At 45.3% G+C, this 27822-nt stretch overlaps 1 protein-coding gene across 1 annotated transcript in view; it reads right to left on the minus strand.

Annotated features, from left to right (window-relative positions):
• Positions 1 to 27822, minus strand: part of LOC126094991 (semaphorin-2A-like) — a 1391554-nt gene that overhangs the window by 6015 nt on the left and 1357717 nt on the right. Inside the window, exons 11-12 of the mRNA XM_049909645.1 lie at positions 17641 to 17789; positions 3311 to 3533 (exon numbers count right to left, since the gene is read on the minus strand). Coding sequence (XP_049765602.1) covers positions 3311 to 3533; positions 17641 to 17789 — 372 coding nt within the window. The remainder of the gene's footprint in view (positions 1 to 3310; positions 3534 to 17640; positions 17790 to 27822) is intronic.

Here is a 27822-nt window from a genome sequence, read left to right on the forward strand (position 1 = left end):
TAATTAATTTCCGTTTACAGTCTTTCTCTCTCTTCAAATAGCCCGCTAGTGGCACAAATGTTAATAGCTCGCTTTAGCGAGAAGAAAAGCAAATATGCCTCTTTTAGAAACCCGTCAATCTTTCGACAGATACTTCCGAAGCTGTCCTCGTTACCAGTCTAACAACCTAGGAGAATACATACATGTAACTCCGTTATTCCAAAGAATAAACGTACTAGAAAATACTTTGGCGTCGACGAGCTGTCGGCGCATATATTACTAGAAAATCCGATCAGTTACTTTTCAAAAGTGAATAAATGTGGATGATTTGATTGACAATGATTAATTGGTGGGTGGTAGAGGGTAATTTTCCGTGGGGATATTACACTTGTTAGGCAGTGAAAGACAATGAGATTATTTCAGCACATGAGAATGAACGATGAGAGAGCGTGTGTTTCAATTTAACAGAGAACGTGTGGTGCAGAGGACATCCCAAACCAATTCCCAGTTGTGTATCTTAAGCTTTGATTTTACGAGACCATAGTATCTGAGGAGAGTTAAAATTGATCTTTAATGTTAACGAAAACTTATTCCTGCTGGGTACCAATAAATCATGTACTGAATAGATTGTTCTAGGAGTGTGTAAACTATGGGAATAATAAAACGTTACTTAATGAGCTTAGATGGTGGTTCTTGTAATTCTAGCCGGTAGCATTTTCTTCCCATTATGCATGTTCTTAGTTCGTCCATAAACCAGCGATATGAAATATTGATATAAAAACTGTAGTATTACGAAACCCCATAGCTAAAATTTTGCACTGTGATTGATTAAAGCTGTGTCTATACAGCAATGATGTCACGAGAGGCTGTCTCTTGGGGATAGTTGCTCACAGAATCGATACCGTTGCGCCAATTAAAAGTGTAATTAAACCAGGATTTGTTCGGGGCATTCTTACCAGAAATCTGTTCTGAATTATGCTATGTCCGAGACATTGTCATGACGCACCACCGCTGGTACCACTGGTATTAATCAACTATCCGTTTCCCTTTCATTCCAGCTCCACACAGCCCTCTTCTTCATCAATGCACCCACAATCTTTATTTCTCCACTTCTGCATTGCCTCCCTCCCTCCTCTGCCCTCTGTCTAATTTCGTGATTGCATCCATCTGTCCTACCCTCTCTCCAACTCGTTCCTGTATGGTCTCACAAGCAGCACTTTACCATCCTACACCCCTACCCTGCTATCCCTCCTCTTCCCCACCACAGCCTCCTCCTCCTCAACGCCAGAACTCAGATTCCGACTTCCATCACGCTCTTCTGCTCGCAGTTTGGTCTCGTGAGCCAGAGACCGTGGTCATGTGTATGTGAGTTGCGTTTGATTGAGTGTGTTTGTGTGTGTGTTGTCTCATTCTGATGAAGGCATTTTTGGCAGAAAACTTACCTGTTTGACAGTCTTTTTGTTGTGCCTATTTTCGACTCAGTATGTCTGTTACATGGTGAGTAGGAATCTATCATTTTCATAATGTCATTACTATCCCATACCAAGTTTTTCTTTGTTTAATATTAATATCACTGACTCGTCAAATCAAATACCTAGTAGTTGCTCGCTACACACGCAGGGAGAGGAAAAACCACAACCCCCTCTCAATATAACAAAGTTGCACGTTAGTGCTGCTGCAAAAATTCGAATTACACTACTGGCCATTAAAATTGCTACACCAAGAAGAAATGCAGATGATAAACGGGCATTCATTGGACAACTACATTATACTAGAACTGACATGTGATTACATTTTCACGCAATATGGTTGCATAGATCCTGAGAAATCAGTACCCAGAACAATCACCTCTGGCCGTAACAACGGCCTTGATACGCCTGGGCATTGAGACAGAGCTTTGATGGCGTGTGCAGGTACAGCTGCCAATGCAGCTTCAACACGACACCACAGTTCATCAAGAGTAGTGACTGGAGTATTGTGATGAGCCAGTTGCTCGGCCGCCATTGACCAGACGTTTCCAATTGGTGAGAGATCTTGAGAATGTGGTGGCCAGGGCAGCAGTCGAACATTTTCTGTATCCAGAAAGGCCCGCACAGGACCTGCAACATGCGGTTGTGCATTATCCTACTGAAATGTAGGGTTTCACAGGGATTGAATGAAGGGTAGAGCCACGGGAGGTAACACATCTGAAATGTAACGTCCACTATTCAAAGTGCCGTCAATGTGAACAAGAGGTGACCGAGACGTGTAACCAACGGCAACCCATGCCATCACGCCTGGTGATACGCCAGTATGACAATGACGAATACAAGTTTCCAACGTTCGTTCACCGTGATGTCGTCAAACACGGATGCGACCGTCATGATGCTGTAAAGAGAATCTGGATACATCCGAAAAAAATGACGTTTTGCCATTCGTGCACCCAGGTTCGTCCTTGAGTACTCCATCGCAGGCGCTCCTGTCTCTGATGCAGCGTCAAGGGTAATAGCAGCCATGGCCTCCGAGCTGATAGTCCATGCCGCTGCAAACGTCGTCGAACTGTTCGTGCAGATGGTTGTTGTCTTGCAAACGTCCACATCTGTTGGCTCAGGCATCGAGACATGGCTGCACGATTAGTTACAGCCATGCGGATAAGATGCCTGTCATCTCGGCTGCTAGTGATACGAGGGCGTTGGGATCCAGCACGGCGTTCCGTATTACCCTCTTGACCCCACCGATTCCATATTCTGCTAATAGTCATTGGATCTCGATCAACGAGAGCAGCAATGTCACGATACGATAAACCGCAATCGCGATAGGCTACCATCTGACCTTTATCAAAGTCGGAAATGTGATTGTACGCATTTGTCCTCCATACACGAGGCATCACAACAACGTTTCACCAGGCAACGCCCGTCAACTGCTGTTTGTGTATGAGAAATCGGTTGGAAACTTTCCCCATGTCAGCACGTGGTATGCGTCGCCACCGGCGCCAACCTTGTTTGAATGCTCTGAAAAGCTAATCATTTCCATATCACAGCATCTTCTTCCTGTCGGTTAAATATCTCTTCTGTAGCACGTCATCTTCGTGGTGTAGCAATTTTAATGGCCAGTAGTGTAACTTACCAAGTGTTGTACACATCAAAATGTCATTCAGAGAGCTCGTAGACTGAGAAATATAAAATCTGTAAGGAAAGGTAAAGCTGGCCAAGGTTTCATTTACAGACAGCTTTCAGCACGTCAAGATATTCCACGATTGTTACGTATACGCAGATCTCTGGCAACCCCTGCTTCTCGCATACACAGGTATCACCATTCGTGCGACATTCGCCGCGCCTGCTGTGAACGCAACCCGCGTAGCGCCGCCGCAGCCGGAGACTCGCCTGTGGTGCAGCTGCGTGGGCTGTCCGTCCACGGCCGGCCGGTGCAGCCAGCGCAGGTGCCGCCCCCGCAGCTGCGGCGGCAGGTGGGGGAAGCAGGCGAGCAGCACGCTCTGCCCCCACCGCGCGGACACGCGCCGCGCCGACGGCTGCTCGCACTCGGGGGCGCTGGGGGCGGACGCCGCCTGCAGCAGTCTGCAACACACACACCGGACCCGGCTGCCGTCACACCTCCAGTGCACGTCATACAGTAGGGCAAGGGGCCGACGGGAAGGCGAACGTCAACTACCGAAACGTATTAGGAGGAACTGCTGCGGACATATGCAGTCCTACATTCACCCGAAGCCCTGTTTCCACAAAGTTAAGGGAAATAAAACGTTTTCACTTCCCACAGTCAGCACGATGTTATTCGGGGATAATTTCCCAACCATTTTCACTGAAAACATTCTCATATTTACTCTTATTGACAGAGTAACAGTAAGAGATTTAAATCAAAGTTTCTTCACATGTAGACTATATCGAAGACAGCAGACGGATTTTTGCAACAGTTAATCAGCTATCGCCGACAATAATCCACTAATACAGCAAGCCTCCATCATCAAAGCGATTTTGATCTTTTTTACATAAGTAACTCTATTCTGGAAAATACCACAAAATTCTTAAAATACTGATAATAATAATAATATAATATAATACAATGCACTGATAATAATAATAATAATAGTACATTCATGATGATAATAATAATATTATAATAGTGATAACATTAAAAGTAAATAACTATAATCTCTACTTATTATGTACAGTCTGGTGCACTGGCAAACGGTCTCTTTCCAATCTCTTTATGTGAGATCAGTCTTAGGTTTATTCTTTCTAAGCAACTGCTGGAGTGCACGGGTGAGCGATTTAACCCACTGACTTATACAACCAACTCACAGCCGGTCGGAGGTTTAAATATCGTCATTACATAGTCGGCTGTGAGAAGGGCTGAACACCTTGTTCTTAGTGTCTCTTCTTCTCTGTTAATAGATGGTATAACTTATACCACTGGAAACCTGACAAATTTATCTGTTTAGTGGCGTATAGGACACTCGATTTCTTCCGATATTTTGTGAGTTATAAGAAATCGTACCCCCCCATGAACCATGGACCTTGCCGTTGGTGGGGAGGCTTGCGTGCCCCCCCCCCCATTAACCATGGACCTTGCCGTTGGTGGGGAGGCTTGCGTGCCTCAGCGATACAGATAGCCGTACCGTAGGTACAACCACAACGGAGGGGTATCTGTTGAGAGGCCAGACAAACGTGTGGTTCCTGAAGAGGGGCAGCAGCCTTTTCAGTAGTTGCAAGGGCAACAGTCTGGATGATTGACTGATCTGGCCTTGTAACAATAACCAAAACGGCCTTGCTGTGCTGGTACTGCGAACGGCTGAAAGCAAGGGGAAACTACGGCCGTAATTTTTCCCGAGGGCATGCAGCTTTACTGTATGATTAAATGATGATGGCGTCCTCTTGGGTAAAATATTCCGGAGGGTAAATAGTCCCCCATTCGGATCTCCGGGCGGGGAATACTCAAGAGGATGTCGTTATCAGGAGAAAGAAAACTGTCGTTCTACGGATCGGAGCGTGGAATGTCAGATCCCTTAATCGGGCAGGTAGGTTAGAAAATTTAAAAAGGGAAAAGGATAGGTTAAAGTTAGATATAGTGGGAATTAGTGAAGTACGGTGGCAGGAGGAACAAGACTTCTGGTCAGGTGACTACAGGGTTATAAACACAAAGTGAAATAGGGGTAATGCAGGAGTAGGTTTATTAATGAATAGGAAAATAGGAGTGCGGGTAAGCTACTACAAACAGCATAGTGAACGCATTATTGTGGCCAAGATAGATACGAAGCCCACACCTACTACAGTAGTACAAGTTTATATGCCAACTAGCTCTGCAGATGACGAAGAAATTGAAGAAATGTATGATGAAATAAAAGAAATTATTCAGATAGTGAAGGGAGACGAAAATTTAATAGTCATGGGTGACTGGAATTCGAGTGTAGGAAAAGGGAGAGAAGGAAACGTAGTAGGTGAATATGGATTGGAGCTAAGAAATGAAAGAGGGAGCCGCCTGGTAGAATTTTGCACAGAGCACAACTTAATCATAGCTAACACTTGGTTTAAGAATCATGATAGAAGATTGTATACATGGAAGAACCCTGGAGATACTAAAAGGTATCAGATAGATTATATAATGGTAAGACAGAGATTTAGGAACCAGGTTTTAAATTGTAAGACATTTCCAGGGGCAGATGTGGACTCTGACCACAATCTATTGGTTATGACCTGTAGATTAAACTGAAGAAACTGCAAAAAGGTGGGAATTTATGGAGATGGGACCTGGATAAACTGAAAGAACCAGAGGTTGTACAGAGTTTCAGGGAGAGCATAAGGGAACAATTGACAGGAATGGGGGAAAGAAATACAGTAGAAGAAGAATGGGTAGCTTAGAGGGATGAAGTAGTGAAGGCAGCAGAGGGTCAAGTAGGTAAAAAGACGAAAGTGCAAAATCGCTAAGCAGGGATGACTAGAGGACAAGTGTATGGATGTAGAGGCTTATCTCACTAGGGGTAAGATAGATACTGCCTACAGGAAAATTAAAGAGACCTTTAGAGAAAAGAGAGCCACTTGTATGAATGTCAAGAGCTCAGATGGAAACCCAGTTCTAAGCACAGAAGGGAAAGCAGAAAGGTTGAAGGAGTATATAGAGGGTCTATACAAGGGCGGTGTTCTTGAGGACAATATTATGGAAATGGAAGAGGATGTAGATGAAGACGAAATGGGAGATACGATACTGCGTGAAGAGTTTGACAGAGCACTGAAAGACCTGAGTCGAAACAAGGCCCCCGGAGTAGACAACATTCCATTGGAACTACTGACGGCCTTGGGAGAGCCAGTCCTGACAAAACTCTACCATCTGGTGAGCAAGATGTATGAAACAGGCGAAATACCCTCAGACTTCAAGAAGAATATAATAATTCCAATCCCAAAGAAAGCAGGTGTTGACAGATGTGAAAATTACCGAACAATCAGTTTAATAAGCCACAGCTGCAAAATACTAACACGAATTCTTTACAGACAAATGGAAAAACTGGTAGAAGCCGACCTCGGGGAAGATCAGTTTGGATTCCGTAGAAATGTTGGAACACGTGAGGCAGTACTGACCTTAAGACTTATCTTAGAAGAAAGATTAAGGAAAGGCAAACCTACGTTTCTAGCATTTGTAGACTTAGAGGAAGCTTTTGACAATGTTGACTGGAATACTCTCTTTCAAATTCTAAAGGTGGCGGGGGTAAAATACAGGGAGCGAAAGGCTATTTACAATTTGTACAGAAACCAGATGGCAGTTATAAGAGTCGAGGGACATGAAAGGGAAGCAGTGGTTAAGAAGGGTGTAAGACAGGGTTGTAGCCTCTCCCCGATGTTATTCAATCTGTATATTGAGCAAGCAGTAAAGGAAACAAAAGAAAAATTTGGAGTAGGTATTAAAATCCATGGAGAAGAAATAAAAACGTTGAGGTTCGCTGATGACATTGTAATTCTGTCAGAGACAGCAAAGGACTTGGAAGAGCAGTTGAACGGAATGGATGGTGTCTTGAAGGGAGGATATAAGATGAACATCAACAAAAGCAAAACGAGGATAATGGAATGTAGTCGAATTAAGTCGGGTGATGCTGAGGGAATTAGATTAGGAAATGAGACACTTAAAGTAGTAAAGGAGTTTTGCTATTTGGGGAGCAAAATAACTGATGATGGTCGAAGTAGAGAGGATATAAAATGTAGACTGGCAATGGCAAGGAAAGCGTTTCTGAAGAAGAGAAATTTGTTAACATCGAGTATAGATTTAAGTGTCAGGAAGTCATTTCTGAAAGTATTTGTATGGAGTGTAGCCATGTATGGAAGTGAAACATGGACGGTAAATAGTTTGGACAAGAAGAGAATAGAAGCTTTCGAAATGTGGTGCTACAGAAGAATGCTGAAGATTAGGTGGGTAGATCACATAACTAATGAGGAAGTATTGAATAGGATTGAGGAGAAGAGAAGTTTGTGGCACAACTTGACCAGAAGAAGGGATCGGTTGGTAGGACATGTTCTGAGGCATCAAGGGATCACCAATTTAGTATTGGAGGGCAGCGTGGAGGGTAAAAATCGTAGGGGGAGACCAAGAGATGAATACACTAAGCAGATTCAGAAGGATGTAGGTTGCAGTAGGTACTGGGAGATGAAGAAGCTTGCACAGGATAGAGTAGCATGGAGAGCTGCATCAAACCAGTCTCAGGACTGAAGACCATAACAACAACAACAACAACAACAAGCAATCGTTTTTAGGTTTTGCTAGAATTTCTATATAATATTCGCGTCCATGGCGTACAGAAGACTTCTTTCAAAGCTGACGAATGAAAACGACAATACTTCCATTTCTGTGTTCGTAGTACGGAAGAGAAAATGTTTTGTTGGAGACCCACTGTAATCGCTGTATGACGATTAAGGCGCCAGATACCGTATCACGCAGACTACATTTAGCAAATAAGAACAAATACGCTTCGATCCAGAATCGAATCCTCGCTCACCTACAATGCTAACCCAAAACACTTTCCACTGCACCCCCGCACTGTACTACTTCTGGGTGAAGAAAAATGTGCGCTCGGACTTCGCATGTCCCTCACATAATAGCAACACAATAATGTCTGTTACAAAATTTCGTCCTCAACGTATTTCCGACAGTAAATGGATGTTAAAGAGTGGCAATCTGGCAACACTATAAATGACACGTACGGTAATTATCTCTGCCAGCTTGTAGAAGTAGTACTGTGCACTATGAGGAACATTGTGGTATTCGACATGAGTCGTTGTTAAAAACTGTAATTGTACCGATAGTAGAAGGGAAGATGACAGTCTAGATGTGAGTACGTAAGCCACACGTTTCATAATGTTCGGTGCAGCAGTGATGCTGAAATGGAGTGCATGGTAGGAGCGATGGCGGGAACGGAGATCCAACCAACCTTAAGGATGATGGATGACCAAGACGACAAGGCAGAAGGCATGGTACCCAATAAAATACCACAAAAACACATCACGAAAACAGGAAAAAAGTGCATACAACAGTACATCACGGTAACGGTCAACAAGTCAGATTACTGAAGAAACAAGCCGCAACGGACGGTAACAGAACATTAGTTTTTTCTGAGGTGTCGTTCTGACTTTCTCATCCACTCGCAAAATGTATTCCAAACAGTAAAGACAGTCTGTGATATGGTACAGGCATTTTCCTAGGGAGGTGACTGCTTTGTGCAGGTTGCAATGGTCTTCCGAAGTCCAGGGTTATTTTACAGGTTTTACATTCGTTTGCTGGTATGGTGGTCTTGGTATTTGACTACTGGTATTTAAACGTGCTTAGTCTCTTTCACAGAAGTGGCTACGTAATCTCGACACAGATCATGAGGAAGGATCTTCTGACGTAGATTGCATCGAGAAGTTGCTAAGTATCTGACCTATGCACTGTGGAGGTGGCTGTGGAAGTTTTCGTGCAGAGATTGCATCCTTATGGTGGATGTCTGGAATATGCTGTTTATTGATTGTTTTTCCCACTGAAAACGTGCAGCCTTACACGCCAGGGTGAGCAATGGCTTTCTGCTGTGAACAGGACTCCTAATCTCCTTTTCACGCCGTACGTTCCACAGTCGTCTCTCGAAAACGCGTTGAGCTCCATCTGCATTCACTGACAGCATAACTTTTGTCGGGTTTGAGAGAGATTGTCATTGCCAGTGCGCGACACTTGCCTTTAGTTCCTGTTGGCCGGGATCTTTCTGCTCTTTCTACAACCACTGTTCTTAGATCATATCACAAGGCAGCCGTTGGTACACAATTCCTTGTAGACCACGGCAGTCACCATTGATTCACCCAACAAATAGACCAATTCATTGATGGTGTGGCCAAGGGCACTCCAAAACACGATAGCCCCTTTCTCACATTGTGTCACGTTCCACGTCGATCCAGTTTGCTGCACTTCACAATGGCATACATCACATGTAGATAGTCTCGTTACCTCGTGGTATCAGTTCTGCAGTATCGACAGCAGGCTGTTCCAGATGTGACCCATGGGGCACACTAGCCCACGAGTGCCTGTCACGTAGCCTAGGAAAGTAGCAGGTGGTATAGGCTATCGGCTAGCAAGTCCTATTATACGCGGCATAAGCATATGTACGTCATATGACCTGCGGCACATCGAATAACTAACGAAGACAAACTGAATCAAACTGGTTAAAAATAAAGTCCTGGTACTACTTGACTAAAGGAAGGAATCAGTTTATAGGACAGTCCCTGAAGTATCAAGGAGTAAGCTATTTCGTAATGGAAGGAAACAGAGGTAAAAATTGTAGGAGGCAAAGCGCTGAGTACAGTGAGCCCGCTGAACTCTATGCAGGTTGCAACAGATATGCTGAGATGAAGAGGCTTGTATAGAATAAACTAATGTGGAATGCTGCATCAAACCATTCTTAGGAGTTAACGCAACAACCAAAAGCAGCAACAACAATCTCTGTCTTTGAAACGACTGATTCATTTAGTTGATATGATGTCTGCTGTGGTAAGTACACCAGTTAATAGTAATGGGTTGTACAACGTTCAATCAATAAATATTGGCCCGTTTTTGTTCAACTATTAAGACACAGGTTGTTTCAAAGTTCTATTATAGGCTTCTAGGGGTTTGGCATTTGGTAAGAAAATAATGTTGATGACCGGAGCACTTTCAAATCTCTCGTTTCGCGCTGCGCACACAAAGTGAGAAGGCGGCGCTGTCGTCAGTCCATGCTAAAATTATGACATCACATACCATTTTCGTCGAACTACAATAACGGCTGCGTGAAGCTGGTATGTTAGCGACTACGAGGACTGACTGTGGCACTCCACGGACGCGCCTCATTGTCTACTATGGACACTCTTCGATCCATTGTCCATGCCTTGGATTCTTGTAAGCACGCCGGTCAGGCCTCATTGTCTCCACTGTGTGCGCACCGTGAAGCAGGAGACTGGAGACTGGGAGGTGATCTGAACTTTCAACTTACTTTATATGGAAACGGTATATTTCCACTTGCTAGCCGCCTCTCCAATGTATTCGGACACCCTCAAAAACACACGTTTTTCATATTAGGTGGATTGTGCTGCCACATACTGCCAGGTACTCCATATCAGCAACCTCGGTAGTCGTTAGACGTCGTGAGAGAGTAGAATGGGACATTCCGCAGAACTCACGGACTCCGAACGTGGTCAGGTGATTGTGTGTCACTCGTGTCATACTTCTGTACGCGAGATTTCCACATTCCTAAACATACCTAGGTGCACTGTTTCTGATGTGATAGTGAAGCGGAAACGTGAAGGGGCACGTACAGCACAAAAGCATACAGGCCAACATCGTCTGTTGACTGACAGAGACTGCCGACAGTTGAAGAGGGTCTAATGTCTAACAGGCAGACATCTATGCAGGCCATCACACAGGAAATCCAAACTGCATCAGGATCCACTGCAAGTACTATGACAGTTAGGCGGGAGTTGAGAAATCTTGGATTTCATGGTCAGGCGGCAGCTCATAAACCCCACATCACGCCGGTAAATGCAAAACGACGCCTCGCTTGGTGTAAGGAAGATTGAACAGTGGAAAAACGTTATGTGGAGTGACGAATCACGGTACACAATGTGATTATCCGATGGCAGAAAGTGGGTAAGGCGAATGTTCGGTGAACTTCATCTGCCAGCGTGTGTAGTGCCAATAATAAAATTCGGAGGCGGTGGTGTTACGGTGTGGTCGTGTTTTTCATGGAGGGGCTTGCACCCCTTGTTGTTTTACGTGGCACTATCACAGCACAGGCCTGCATTGATGTTTTAAGCACCTTCTTACTTCCCACTGTTGAAGAGCAATTCGGGGATGGCGATTGCATCTTTGAATACGATCGATCACCGGTTTATAATGGACCACCTGTGGCATAGTAGTTACACAAGTGTAACGTCCCTATAATGGACTGGCCTGCACAGAGTCATGACCTGAATCCTATAGAACACCTTTGGGCTGTTTTGGAACGCCGGTTTCCTGTCAAGCCTGACCTAATGACAACAATACCTCTCCCCAGTGCAGCACTCCGTGAAGAATGGGTTGCCATTTCCCAAGAAGTCTTCCAGCACCTGAATGAACGTACGCTTGCGAGAATGGAATCTGCCATTAAGACTAAGGGTGGGCCAACATCATACTGAATTCCAGCATTACCAATGGAGAGCGCCCGAACTTGTAAGTCATTTCAGGCCTGTGTGGGGATACATTTGATCCCATAGTGTACGTACCAAAAGGGGAAGTTTGGGTAAAGATTACTGGCCGATTTCGTAAGTTAAAAAATCTTGAAAACTTTAGAGGCTTTTCTCTTTTCGATCTTGCCACAGCTACACGACAGCCACAATAATATAAAGAATCACTAAAATGTATGGATCATCTGAAGATGTGTCACTAGACGCAGTGTCGAATAATTCCGACAGATGTCAGAGCCACGTAAAACATCTAAGTACTACCCAAACAGATATTATTGCTCTTGGCTTTCCGTGGCCGCTATCGGAATCGCGCTGTGACATTGGAGTAAACTATAACCATATCAATTTTGTCGACTGTCGTATACCCTGCCCAACTCTTTAAGGCTTCACGAGCAAGTTGTCTAGTCTTTATAACACCAGAGCACATTGTAATCAGCGCACAGGTAAACACTTGAGCCCACCGAAGCATTCTCACTCCCAGATGCTTTAATATTATGGTCGGCTACTACAGTATACACAAGAGTCTAAGTACAAGAACGTGCTGTAATTGAATTCTTGGTTCTGCAAAATGAAACTGTCGTGAACTCCTATAAAATTTTGTGTATAGTATATGGTAAAGACGCAGTTGGAGGATAAGTGTAGAGAGTTAGAACGCTGGGAAGTGCAGAAACGGAGTTCAGTGATCTGCTATGTTTGGATCGTCCTGTCACATCCACTGTTCCTGATACGATGAATCGCTCACTTACCATTATTAGAGCAGACCGGATTAACAAAACTCGACATTTCGATCTACGGCTATCGGCGGGCATTGGAAGTGCATGTGCGAGAGACTCTTGACAATTCGAAACTGTGTTCACGATGGATTCCACGAATGTCCTCAATAGACTACAAGCTACCTTAAAAAGCAATTTCATATGAACTACTGGAGCGGTAGTGGACAATGGAGATGCGTTTCTGCCATGCATTGTTATAGGCTACTAAACGTGGGTACAGAGATTTGAATTACTAACAAAAAGGTAATCACTGTAGTGACACCACCCGCATTCACCAAATTAGAGGAAATTCAAGGCACCTCCTTCTGCTGGCAAAGTCGCGATGACACTCGTCTACGTTACTCAAGATATATTCGTGGATGTGTTGAAAAATAGATCAACCCATCCAGAGGCAATGTGAAGACTCTCAACAAATTCAAGTATAATTTCCGACGTGTTCGATCTGACAAGAATCCAAAAAGATTCCTGCTCCAATACAGCGATGCATCCCCAGGCACAAATCTTGGAACCCATAAACACTAAATTGGATTGAACATCATCACATTGCCTGATCCACCCTACAGTGCAGATATGACACCCTTACACTTCCATATGTTTGTGTCATTTCAGATTATTTACGTGGGACGCACTTTGACATCATGAGAGCTTGATTCATGCCATGAAAACATGGCCTCGGGTCACAGATCAAGAGCTTCTAGGAACAGGTGAAAGTTGCCCATATACAATACTGGCAATATGCCACAGAAATACTCGTAGTGGATACTATGAAGAAAAAGAGTGCCGGTAGAAGAAATGTTAATTGGTATTGCCACCAAATTCTAGCTCGTAATCCTATTATTATTCTTCTTTATGTGAGTGGTCATTTTAATTACTTGCGTCTTCAGAAGCATTAACATGAAAAAACGATTTCCCTCTGTTTCATTTTCCCATATGGGAAGTGCTGGGACACTCAGGGTTATTTGTAAGTGCCTCCAGAGTTCGAGAAGACGACAGCGCAGAAGCTATAGGGACCCACATCAGTGGACAGAGCATCTCTTCAACTCCATAACTCACGCTGCAGGTGCTCAATTTGGACACCCTTTGTGAAACAGCATACGGTAACGCGGGCGCGGAGTTCAATGACACGAATTGTGCGGGATGACGCAACAACATTCTGCATTATAAATCTGTTCATTGCATTGCCTATCGGCAGGCACGAACTAATTCGACGCAGCAATATAGAACAGATGGTTAGCAGCTAAACTTGAAAACAGCACAGTCTACATGTGTAATCTGGAGTTGTAAGAGTTCTATACAGCATTACCAGGTTTCCCTTTACCAGTTGGCCACTGATTCATAGCAACAGCAGGTAGCTAAATTCCAAAGGTTGACACTCTTTCGTGGGACACATACGTCCGGACGATAGTCGAAAGGTTAAGAAACAAAATATTTGGAGCATTTCACTAAGATCTAACAATTCATGTGGTGGCGATATGCATGTATACACATCGAAGTAGTATCGCGTACACAAGGTATAAAAGGGCAGTGCATTGGTGGAGATGTTATTTCTACCCAGATGACTCATGTGAAAACGTTTCCGACGTGATTGTGGCTGCACGACTGGAATGAACAGATTTCGCACGCGGTATGGTAGTTAGAGCTAGACGTATGGGACATTCCATTTTGGAAATTGTTAGCGGATACAACATTCAGAGATGCACAGTGTCAAAGGTGTGCCGAGCCAAATTTCAGGCATTACCTCTCGCCAAGGACAACGCAGTGGCCAGCAGCCTTCACTTATCGAATGAGAGCAGCGACGTTTGCGTAGAGTTGTCAATGCTAACAGACAACCACTGCGTGAAATGACTGTAGACACCAATGTGGGACGCACGACGAACATATCCGTTAGGACAATGTGGTGAAATCTGGCTTAATGGGCTATGGAGGCAGTCCACCAACGTGAGTTGCCTTTTCTAACAACACATCTTCTTCAGGGCCTCTCCTGGGCTCTTGATCGGTTGGATCCTAGACTACTGGAAGACCGTGGCCTGGTCAGATGAGTCCCGATTGCAGTTGGTAAGAACTGATGTACGTTTCGAGTGTGGTGCAAACCAATGGACCCAACTTGACAACGAGGCACTGTGCAAGCTGGTGATGGCTCCATAATGGTTTGGGCTGTGTTTACATGGCACTGACAGGGTCCTCGTTACGTTCGGCTACTTGGAGACCATTTCCAACCATTTACGGGCTTCATGTTCCCAAGTAACTAAGGAACTTTTATGGATGACACTACGCAATGTCACTGCGCCACAACTGTCCACGAGGGTTTGATGAGCTGTCTGGACAAATCGAGCGAATGATTTGCGCACCCAGATCTCCATACACGGATCTCATCGTGCATTTATGGGACATAATGGGGAGGTCAGTTTATGCACAAATTTCTGCACTGGCAACCCTTTCGCAGTTATGTACGGCTATAGGGGCAGCATGGCTCAATATTTCTGCTAAGGACTTAAGATATCTTGCTGAGTCCATGTCGCGTTGAGCTGCTGAACTAAGCCGGGCAGAAGGATCAAATGGTTCAAATGGCTCTGAGCATTATGGTACTTAACATCTATGGTCATTAGTCCCCTAGAACTGAGAACTGCTTAAACCTAACTAACCTCAGGACATCACACAACACCCAATCATCACGAGGCAGAGAAAATCCCTGACCCCGCCGGGAATCGAACCCGGGAACCCGGGGGCAGAAGGATGTCTGACACCATATGGGAAGGCACCGCATGATTCTTGTCACCTCTGTGTAGAACAGATGGTTAACAACGAAAAAGTACAACATACAGGTGGAATATGCAATACTAAGAATTCTGTAAACCGTTAGCATTTTATACCAGTGGGACTCTCATACACAGACATTGAGCCGTGGACGGCTCGTGTTCATCCCATTATTTGTTTGTCACCTTCTATTACGGTATTGCCGCCTCGTTTCCTTATTCCATTTACTGACGTCAATAACTTCCTGCCTTACTTGCCCGTGAGTGGCAGCAGCAGCGCATATCGATAAGCACACTGTCGTACCATCTCTGGAGCGACCGATAGTATTTCCGGGTCGTCGTGTGTCGGGTAATAAGTGAGTGGGAGACGCACCAGCAGTGCAGTCGCGACGGAGCAGCAGTCGATGTCGGTTGGTTGGCGTGGAGCAGCAAGCAAGCCCCCGTCGCGCGCAGGCCGGCTGGAGCCGCTGTCGGTGTGCACGCGCTATTAGATTGTGAGTGCTGCTTGCGAGTGCTACGAAGTTTGTCGCCCACCGATCTTCGACGTGGAAGTTGAGTCCTCACTTAACTTACTATCGAGCCTCAACTGTTTACATTTCTTCGTTGGATCCTAGTTGTCACTTTTGGGACATCCCGCAAGCAACAAAGTGTGTGTATTTCTGTCGGCTAAGATTCCAGTCGGTTGGGTTGCCTCCACAATAAGAAGTCGTTGGACAGGCTGCCTGTCTCACCTAAACGGGCGTTAGTGTTGCAATCCCAGGCCGACCCTTGGAAACTTCTGAGCACCGTTCCTTGTGTGTTATGCAGTAATTTCCCTGTCTGGATTTTAGTTATTTGGTTAATGTGTGGCTTTCAGCCGAGTATCAATATTTCTTAAATTGATGTACTTGTCTTGCCCTTAAGGCATGAGATAATTATTCTTTATTTTATATGAAATGTTTTAGGATACGGCCTTCTGCCCTTTAAAATTGAAACTGTTCTTCTAGGGCTTAAGCCGTTAAATTATTTGTTGGTGAGCAGTCTTCAGCCGAGTTTTAATGTCTCTTAAATTAATCTTCTTCGGTTGCCCTTAAGGTATAGGATTGTTGTGGTTTTGAATGGGGCCTTCAGCCCAATTTGCATCAAATGTTTTAAGATAAGGTCTTTGCTTTTTGATTGAAACTCCTCTTATTGCTTAATACGCGACCTTCAGCCTAGTTCCATTAAAATTAAATTGCTAAGGCCTTCAGCCGATTAGATTGAAGATTTAGAAAATATTCTTGGGTGAAACCTCCAGAAGAACCTTGTACTTCAATTTTGTTTAAGCCTTGTGTCTTGGATTTTGAATGTGGCCTTCAGCCGATCTAACGTTAATCAAAGGATGTCGATTTGAGTGTTTTGCATCCTTGTTGTAATATTGTGTTTTGTATGTTGAGTGCATCTGACAGGAACTTATTTTTGCCTCTTACCACAATCTAATCCGCTCTGACCTGCTAGCCCAGGCATTTCAGACTGTGACGTATAATTATATATATATATATATATATATATATATATATATATATATATATATATATATATATATATATTCGGTGCCTACAGTGTCACGTCTTTCAGTGTCACACAAATTTTTATTTTTAAAGGGGATCACTTAAGACTATTTCCATGGGTTCGCCCCTCAAATTTCTCCCTCATATCACAAAATTGTCGTCTGATGTAGTACAAACTGAAAAAATAAATTCCTTTTGAAGCACAGCTTCGAATATAATTTATATTCAAAACCTCACACCTGTGTCAAAGAACAAATCCTACATCGAGAATATTTATTACAGTATTTAAAGAACATCAAAATATGAACAGACTCAAATGAACAAACAGCACATGAGACTATGTTAATCAGTTCAACTGTAAAAAGCTAAGGAGCACATTATCAGCAAAATGAGAAATATGCAAAAGTGAAATGCCAAAATGAGCACTTCTGAATTGGGAGTAAATGAAAACAATAAAAATGGCTGAAAGAGAGAACAATAACATGAGCCATAATAGAATAAGAGCTAAGCAAATAAGAGATTAGGCAAAAATGAGATGCCAACAAAATGAGAGCTGGCAGAACTCCGTCGGCACTTATATACAGTTGCGCTCGTGGCGGCACCTCGCGGCCCCTACGCAACACGCGCGCATGCGATCGCAATGCACTCCTAGCACGCTCGGTGGAGTCTAGCGGCCCGAACACAAGTTGTGCGATTGCTCTCACAGGTCGACCATTAATCTATGATGTTACAAGACGTAACAGGCAGCGAAATCCCACTGGTTCTCCGACAACCTGTTGTGAGGCCATACATTCCGACGGTAGTGAAACGGTTAAGACACAAAAATTATGGGGCATTATTTATTGAACGGACTTCACATAAGACGACTGTGGTACGTGTTGTGGCCCGGTGCAGACAGTGCCGCAGTACTTACCCCGGCCTGTAGGCGGCGCAGACCGCCCTCCGCGCGTCCCAGCCGCAGTACGGGTCCTGCACGCACTGCGCGCACGTGTGCAGCCGCGCGCAGCCGGGCAGCGCTACCTGCCGCACGCGCCCGTCCGACGACACGTACAGTGACTCGTGCTGCAACCACACACAACAACCACCAGCATCTCAGCAGACTGCAGTGGCGCTCAGCTACACTACTGTCCAACAACCAATGCACACATGTGTGCAGCCACGCACCCGCACATACCACACACGCCCACGCGACGACACGTACAGTGACTCGTGCTGCAACCACACACAACAACCACCAGCACCTCAGCAGACTGCAGTGGCGCTCAGCTACACTACTGTCCAACAACCAATGCACACATGTGTGCAGCCACGCATCCGCACATACCACACACGCCCACGCGACGACACGTACAGTGACTCGTGCTGCAACCACACACAACAACCACCAGCACCTCAGCAGACTGCAGTGGCGCTCAGCTACACTACTGTCCAACAACCAATGCACACATGTGTGCAGCCACGCATCCGCACATACCACACACGCCCACGCGACGACACGTACAGTGACTCGTGCTGCAACCACACACAACAACCACCAGCACCTCAGCAGATTGCAGTGGCGCTCAGCTACACTACTGTCCAACAACCAATGCACACATGTGTGCAGCCACACACCCGCACATACCACACACGCCCACGCGACGACACGTACAGTGACTCGTGCTGCAACCACACACAACATCCACCAGCACCTCAACAGACAGCAGTGGCGCTCAGCTACATTACTGTCCAACAACCAATGCACACATGTGTGCAGCCACGCATCCTCACATACCACACGCGCCCACGTGACGACACGTACAGTGACTCGTGCTGCAACGACACACAACATCCACCAGCACCTCAACAGACAGCAGTGGCGCTCAGCTACACTACTGTCCAACAACCAATGCACACATGTGTGCAGCCACACATCCTCACATACCACACGCGCCCACATGACGACACGTACAGTGACTCGTGGTGCAACCACACACAACAACCACCAGCACCTCAGCAGACTGCAGTGGCGCTCAGCTGCACTACTGTCCAACAACCAATGCACACATGTGTGCAGCCACGCATCCTCACATACCACACGCGCCCACGCGACGACACGTACAGTGACTCGTGCTGCAACCACACACAACATCCACCAGCACCTCAACAGACAGCAGTGGCGCTCAGCTACACTACTGTCCAACAACAAATGCCACATGTGTGCAGCCACACATCCTCACATACCACACGCGCACACATGACGACACGTACAGTGACTCGTGCTGCAACCACACACAACAACCACCAGCACCTCAGCAGACTGCAGTGGCGCTCAGCTACACTACTGTCCAACAACCAATGCACACATGTGTGCAGCCACGCATCCGCACATACCACACACGCCCACGCGACGACACGTACAGTGACTCGTGCTGCAACCACACACAACAACCACCAGCACCTCAGCAGACTGCAGTGGCGCTCAGCTACACTACTGTCCAACAACCAATGCACACATGTGTGCAGCCACGCATCCGCACATACCACACACGCCCACGCGACGACACGTACAGTGACTCGTGCTGCAACCACACACAACAACCACCAGCACCTCAGCAGATTGCAGTGGCGCTCAGCTACACTACTGTCCAACAACCAATGCACACATGTGTGCAGCCACACACCCGCACATACCACACACGCCCACGCGACGACACGTACAGTGACTCGTGCTGCAACCACACACAACAACCACCAGCACCTCAGCAGACTGCAGTGGCGCTCAGCTACATTACTGTCCAACAACCAATGCACACATGTGTGCAGCCACGCATCCTCACATACCACACGCGCCCACGTGACGACACGTACAGTGACTCGTGCTGCAACGACACACAACATCCACCAGCACCTCAACAGACAGCAGTGGCGCTCAGCTACACTACTGTCCAACAACCAATGCACACATGTGTGCAGCCACACATCCTCACATACCACACGCGCCCACATGACGACACGTACAGTGACTCGTGGTGCAACCACACACAACAACCACCAGCACCTCAGCAGACTGCAGTGGCGCTCAGCTGCACTACTGTCCAACAACCAATGCACACATGTGTGCAGCCACGCATCCTCACATACCACACGCGCCCACGCGACGACACGTACAGTGACTCGTGCTGCAACCACACACAACATCCACCAGCACCTCAACAGACAGCAGTGGCGCTCAGCTACACTACTGTCCAACAACAAATGCCACATGTGTGCAGCCACACATCCTCACATACCACACGCGCACACATGACGACACGTACAGTGACTCGTGCTGCAACCACACACAACAACCACCAGCACCTCAGCAGACTGCAGTGGCGCTCAGCTACACTACTGTCCAACAACCAATGCACACATGTGTGCAGCCACGCATCCGCACATACCACACACGCCCACGCGACGACACGTACAGTGACTCGTGCTGCAACCACACACAACAACCACCAGCACCTCAGCAGACTGCAGTGGCGCTCAGCTACACTACTGTCCAACAACCAATGCACACATGTGTGCAGCCACGCACCCGCACATACCACACACGCCCACGCGACGACACGTACAGTGACTCGTGCTGCAACCACACACAACAACCACCAGCACCTCAGCAGACTGCAGTGGCGCTCAGCTACACTACTGTCCAACAACCAATGCACACATGTGTGCAGCCACGCATCCGCACATACCACACACGCCCACGCGACGACACGTACAGTGACTCGTGCTGCAACCACACACAACAACCACCAGCACCTCAGCAGACTGCAGTGGCGCTCAGCTACACTACTGTCCAACAACCAATGCACACATGTGTGCAGCCACGCACCCGCACATACCACACACGCCCACGCGACGACACGTACAGTGACTCGTGCTGCAACCACACACAACAACCACCAGCACCTCAGCAGACTGCAGTGGCGCTCAGCTACACTACTGTCCAACAACCAATGCACACATGTGTGCAGCCACGCACCCGCACATACCACACACGCCCACGCGACGACACGTACAGTGACTCGTGCTGCAACCACACACAACAACCACCAGCACCTCAGCAGACTGCAGTGGCGCTCAGCTACATTACTGTCCAACAACCAATGCACACATGTGTGCAGCCACGCATCCTCACATACCACACGCGCCCACGTGACGAAACGTACAGTGACTCGTGCTGCAACGACACACAACATCCACCAGCACCTCAACAGACAGCAGTGGCGCTCAGCTACACTACTGTCCAACAACCAATGCACACATGTGTGCAGCCACACATCCTCACATACCACACGCGCCCACATGACGACACGTACAGTGACTCGTGGTGCAACCACACACAACAACCACCAGCACCTCAGCAGACTGCAGTGGCGCTCAGCTGCACTACTGTCCAACAACCAATGCACACATGTGTGCAGCCACGCATCCTCACATACCACACGCGCCCACGCGACGACACGTACAGTGACTCGTGCTGCAACCACACACAACATCCACCAGCACCTCAACAGACAGCAGTGGCGCTCAGCTACACTACTGTCCAACAACAAATGCATACATGTGTGCAGCCACACATCCTCACATACCACAGGCGCCCACATGACGACACGTACAGTGACTCGTGCTGCAACCACACACAACAACCACCAGCACCTCAGCAGACTGCAGTGGCGCTCAGCTACACTACTGTCCAACAACCAATGCACACATGTGTGCAGCCACGCATCCTCACATACCACACGCGCCCACGCGACGACACGTACAGTGACTCGTGCTGCAACCACACACAACAACCATCAGCACCTCAGCAGACTGCAGTGGCGCTCAGCTACACTACTGTCCAACAACCAATGCACACATGTGTGCAGCCACGCATCCTCAGGTACCACACACGCCCACGCGACGACACGTACAGTGACTCGAGCTGCAACCACACACAACAACCACCAGCACCTCAGCAGACTGAACTGGCTCTCAGCTACACTACTGTCCAACAACCAAATGGTTCAAAATGGTTCAAATGGCCCTGAGCACTATGGAACTTAACATCTATGGTCATCAGTCCCCTAGAACTTAGAACTACTTAAATCTAACTAACCTAAGGATATCACACAACACCCAGGCATGACGAGGCAGAGAAAATCCCTGACCCCGCCGGGAATCGAACCCGGGAACCCGGGCGCGGGAAGCGAGAACGCTACCGCACTACCATGAGCTGCGGACTACAACAACCAATGCACACATGTGTGCAGCCACGCATCCTCACATACCACCCGCGCCTACGTGACGACACGTACAGTGACTCGTGGTGCAACCACACACAACAACCACCAGCACCTCAGCAGACTGCAGTGGCGCTCAGCTACACTACTGTCCAACAACCTACATACAAACGTGTGCAGCCACGCAGCCTCACATCGCACACGCACACACGCGGCCACGCGATGACACGAACAGTGACTTATGCTGCGACCACACAAAACAACTTGCACCTCAGCAGACTGCACTCACGCACATCTTGGCACTCAACTACTGTACTGCCCAATAACCAATGCACACACGTTGGAGCTGCATACAGCCGGGCAGCGCCAACTAAATCTACGTCTACATCTACATCTACATCTACAAGGCTACTCTGCAATTCACACTTAAGTGACTGGCAGAGGGTCCATCGAACCATTTTCATACTACTTCTCTACCATTCCACTCCCGAATGGGAAAAAGGAACACGTAAATCTTCCGTTCGAGCTCTGATTTCTCTTATTTTATTATGGTGATCATTTGTCCCTGCGTAGATGGATGTCAGCAAAATATTTTCGCATTCGGAAGAGAAAGTTGGTGATTGCAATTTCGTAAACAGATCTCGCCTCAAAGAAAGCCGCCTTAGTTTCAGTGACTACCACCCCAACTCGCGTATCATATCATTGACATTCTCACCCCTATTGGGCGGTAACACGAAACGAGCTGCCCTTGTTTGCACTTTTTCGATGTCGTCCGTCAATCCCACCTGGTAAGGATCCCACACCGCGCAGCAGTATTCCAGCAGAGAACAGACTACTGTAATGTAGGCTGTCTCTCTAGTGGGTTTGTCGCATCTTCTAAGTGTTCTGTCAACAAAGCACAGTCTTTGTTTCACCTTCCCCACAATAATATCTATGAGGTATTTCCAATTTAAGTTGCTCGTAATTGTAATTCCTAGGTATTTGATCTAATTGACAGCCCTTAGATTTGTGCGATTTATCGTATACCGAAAATTTATCGTATTTCTGTTAGTACACATGTGGATGACCTCGTAGTTTTCTTTGTTTAGTGCCAATTGCCAATTTTCGCATCATACAGAAATTCTCTCTAGATATTTTTGTAACTGGAATTGATCGTCTGATGATTTTACTAGACGGTAAATTACAGCTTTATCTGCAAACAATCTAAGGGGGCTGCTCAGATTATCACCTAGATCATTTATGTAAACCATGAACAACAGAGGGCCTATGACAGTACCCTATGGAACGCCAGATATCACTTCCGTTCTACTCGATGATTTACCGTCTATCACTACGAACTGTGATGTCTCTGAGAGGAAATCACGAATCCAGTCACACAACTGAGACGATACTCCTTGTGTACGCAATTTGATCAATAGTCGCTTGTGGGGAACGGTATCAAAAGCCTTCTCGAAATCTAGGTATGTGGACACGATCTGAGATCCCTTGTCGACAGCACTCATTACTTCATAGGAATAAAGAGCTAGCTGTGTTGCACAAGAACGATATTTTCTGAATCCGTGTTGGTCATGTATCAATAAGCCATTTTCTTCAAGGTGATTCATAATGCTCGAGTACACTATATGCTCCAAACTCCTACTGCAAATTGAGGTCAATGAGTTACTCCTATTTCATTTCTTGAATATTAGTGTGACCTGTGTAACTTTCCAGTCTTAAGGAATAGACCTTTCGTCAAGTGAGCGGTTGTATATGATTGCTAAGAAACGCGCTATTGTGTCTGCATTCTCTGAAAGGAACTACCGCGCGCACCCGCCAGACGACGCGTACCAGTGGCCACCAGCTGTGACACGGCAAATGGTAGGATGACAGTCAGACACTTGCCATACATGTCACAACACGTCACGGTCGGCAACAGCGATCACGTTAATTATCTTTCCTTGCAACTCCTCTAGAATTTATATTGCAGGCAGGAACACACGGTGTCTGACAAACTTCCATAAGAAGAAATCACTTGGAGTTCAGTGAGGTGACTCTGAGGGACAGTGAAAGAGAGGAGAGTAATGATGGAACAGTACCAATAAACCGGTGAGGTACTTCAGCATGGAGATACTTTCAAAACATCTGCATGAAACTACAGTGAAGCACTGTGTTGTTAAGAAATTGGCCTGGTGCAAGTAGGAATAGCACACTGAGAGTTCGGTACAAACTTAATAATGTATACTGATAGTCATACATTCTGGGAATCGATAATACAGACGATTATTGCATGCTATCAACGTTGATACTGGCATTATGTCAGTCACAGGGATTCCAAGACTTAGAAGAACGTTTTTCTTCCAAGTTTGAAGTCAGATAACAAAAACAAAAAAAATAACAAAAAAAAACTATTTTGTTGTGTGCTATAATTCAGATTAGCAATTTTCTAATTTTTCCTTTACGTATTTTGTCGTACGTGAAAGGAGAGTGCTCTCAAGATTTTAATGAGTGATTTAACGAGTAGCAAAGTATGTGACATAAATGGCTTAATTTTGATTGCATTGAATTAACAAGTAACGTTCCTTATACCGCCAGGGAACCATTGAACTTAGTAGGTGGCCTAAATTTTAATTTGAGGTGTCTACCAATTCCTGAGCAAAAGGGGTCTTCACAGACGGACGAGCCGACAGTTAAAAAGTAATTACAAATTCATAATTTTGGGATATTTTCCTTTGATTGCTGTCAACTCCATACGACTAACCGTTCCTGAGAAGAAGGATTTTGAATAGTCGGACAGATAGACAGACGGACAGCAATTTGGTAATATGAGAGTTCCGTTTCACCGATTGAGTGGTGGGACCCTAAAAGGAAAGTTTGCAGTGTCTTGCTGTAATTGTTGCGTAAGCTATTTTTATAGAACTTCCAGGTACACGAAACCAGTCACACCTTATTTCTCTCGAAATATAAATGGTCCATAGATTTTTGAAGAGAATATGTTGCAAAAGACGTTGAGCTTAGGCGAATCATGAACGTGTTCCACGATATCGTGTGGATGTTCTGAGCAACCAAATACGCACGTTATGACCATTCACATTCCCAGGTTCATGGGAAGTTGCTTCGTCACTGAAAACCTATTTCAGTGGCCGCTGCAAGTCATTTCAAAAGTCAGAAGGAATCAGCGCATGTAAGAACTAAATGACTGCCGCCTGTTGTAATCATATCAGTTTCGTATTTTAGTGTTCCAACCTTAATCAACTCTCTTTTTAATCATAGCGAAGTCAGTTTTGTGCTGGTACTGACACCATGACCTCTTATACTTCGTTCTATAAACATTTTATGACTGTCATGGTTTTACGTTAATCCCATGGAAAGTTGAATTTTATATCCTTTTTGCTGTGAAGGTGGCCGCTTTGACTGAATCCCGTAGGAGACAAATAATAAATTTCTACACATCCTTTTGATTGTGTAAATTATGGAATTCTTCTAGATAAGCTTATGTGTTATGGTATGAGGGGGACTATGCACGAATGATTTAATTCATATTTAACTGGAAGATTGTAGACGGTTGAAATAATCATTTTACATAATGTACAAAAATCAGCAGATTCAGAAAACAGGGGAGCTATGAAGAATGGTTTGCCACTGGGTTCAGTCTTGGGCCCTTATTATCGTTAATATATACTAATGACTTGCAACTCTATATTCACGAACATGCATCACACGCAACGAACAACATTTAGCTGAGGAAATTGTAAATAATGTTTTCCAGAAAATTATTAAGTATTTATGCGCAAATGGATTCTCATTAAATTTTGATAAAATACAGTACACGTATCACCATTATTAAATATATATTCTGAACATAAATCTGTAGCTAATGCATAATATTCAATATTTTTCATTGTGTCCATTTATCAGAAATAGAATTGGAAGAAACACACTAACGAAGGGGGCAGGTAAATCGTAGTGCAAATGGATTCTCATTAAATTTTGATAAAACACAGTATATAGAATTCTGCGTATCACCATTATTAAATATATACTCTGAACATAAATCTGTAGCTAATACATATTATTCAATATTTTTCATTGTGTCCATTTATGAGAGATGGAATTGGAAGAAACACACTAATGAAGGGGACACGTTAAGTGTAGTTTCGCCTTCTCTGAGCACCTCAAATCCAGTGGCAACCAATCACCTATCTACAGTCGAGAACTTATGGGTTTTGCACCACGCTCCCAAAGAGAATAAGCTCAATCAGGTTGAAGAGATCGGAATTGTTAAACAGTCGCTCGCTAAAAGGGATATGTTAATCATCATCTTTCAGGATAAAAGAGGTTTAGTATGTTGCATGTTTCTCGTTTTTAAACAATTTATTAGTTTCAGGCTTTTTAATACCAGGGTGATGGTCGCTTGTCATGTGTTTGCAGTTATATTTTATCTTTCCAGCATTGTTACTTTTTAGCCTTATATCTGTAGTCTGATCTTTATTTTATTGCTCTACTTATTTTACTTCATTATTGTTTTACACTGTTTTTGAGCACATGGGTTTTTTATGTTTCTGTACACAGTCGTTGATCTAGCATGTCCTCCATTGTGTATATTCCCACATGTTGTATTATGTTTTCATTTACTTCATAATTTATTTATTACTATTTGCATTTTACACCCACCTTTCTAGCACTATACACCCCAATGCATTATTACTAGCCCAATATTTTTCTTGGGCTTGTGTCATTCATATGTATGCACTATGTGAATGCGGACGGGCCTCTAGGGGAGTTGTAGTGTACGGCTGTATTAACAGTTTGCGCTCGAGGTCCTGTTGTGCGCTGCTGTGCCTGTCGCCGCCCCGCATTTTTCGGTTTCTCCTTCGTTCTCTACTCATGGCTGACCCCTGTGATTTTATTTAATTTTTTAATACATTTTCCGTACAGGCTGTCTATCAGTAAGTTTATTCGGTATCATACCTTCTTGCCAGATGCCTTTTGGCAGTAAATTTCTGATTTTTAATGCTAATTACGTTACGTTTCTCTATTTGATTTTATTCGGTCTGTTACTGAAGTTTATTTTGCTTTTATAGTAGTTAAGGACGGGATCACTGCAGATTTATTGTAATGTCCTCGTCCCATTATATTTTCAAGGACTGACGATGCCATGTCCGGGTGAAACGGGTCTTTCTTGAGTTAACAGAGAACACTGTGCAATCTACGTCTGTTTTGTAAATAGTTGCAATAGAAGGCTGATGTATCATCACGCCAATATGGAATGGAATAATTTTTATGATGAGAAATACTATTTGGCTACGTCCTTCCTCACTGGAGACCCCATGCACAGATATGACCATCCTGAAGCTCGATGCACAATCGAGACTCACCTGAAAAGGCGGCGTTGTGCCTTTACCTTGTCCATCTAAATCTGCATCAACATCTACATCGATACTCTGCAAATGACAAGTGCCTGCAGACGGTTCATCGAACCACCTTCACATCCATTCTCTATTATTCCAATCTCGAACAGCGCTCAGATAAAAAGGAACACCTATATCTTTACGTACGAGGTCTGATTTCCCTTATTTTATTATGATGATCGTTTCTTCCTATTAGATCGGCGTCAACAAAATATTTTCGCATTCGGAGGAGAAAGCTGGTGATTGAAATTTCGTGAGAATATTCCACCGCAAGGAGAAACGCCTTTGTTTTAGTGATGTCCACCCCAAATCCAGTATCACGTCAGTGAAACTCTCGCCCCTATTTCGCGATGATATAAAACACGTTGCCCTTCTTTGAGCTTTGTCGATGTACTCCATTAATGCCATATTGTAAGAATCCGACACCCCGCAGCAATAGTCTAAAATAGG

The sequence above is a fragment of the Schistocerca cancellata genome, chromosome 8, assembly GCF_023864275.1.
Source record: "Schistocerca cancellata isolate TAMUIC-IGC-003103 chromosome 8, iqSchCanc2.1, whole genome shotgun sequence".
Classification (NCBI taxonomy): Eukaryota; Metazoa; Arthropoda; class Insecta; order Orthoptera; family Acrididae; genus Schistocerca; species Schistocerca cancellata.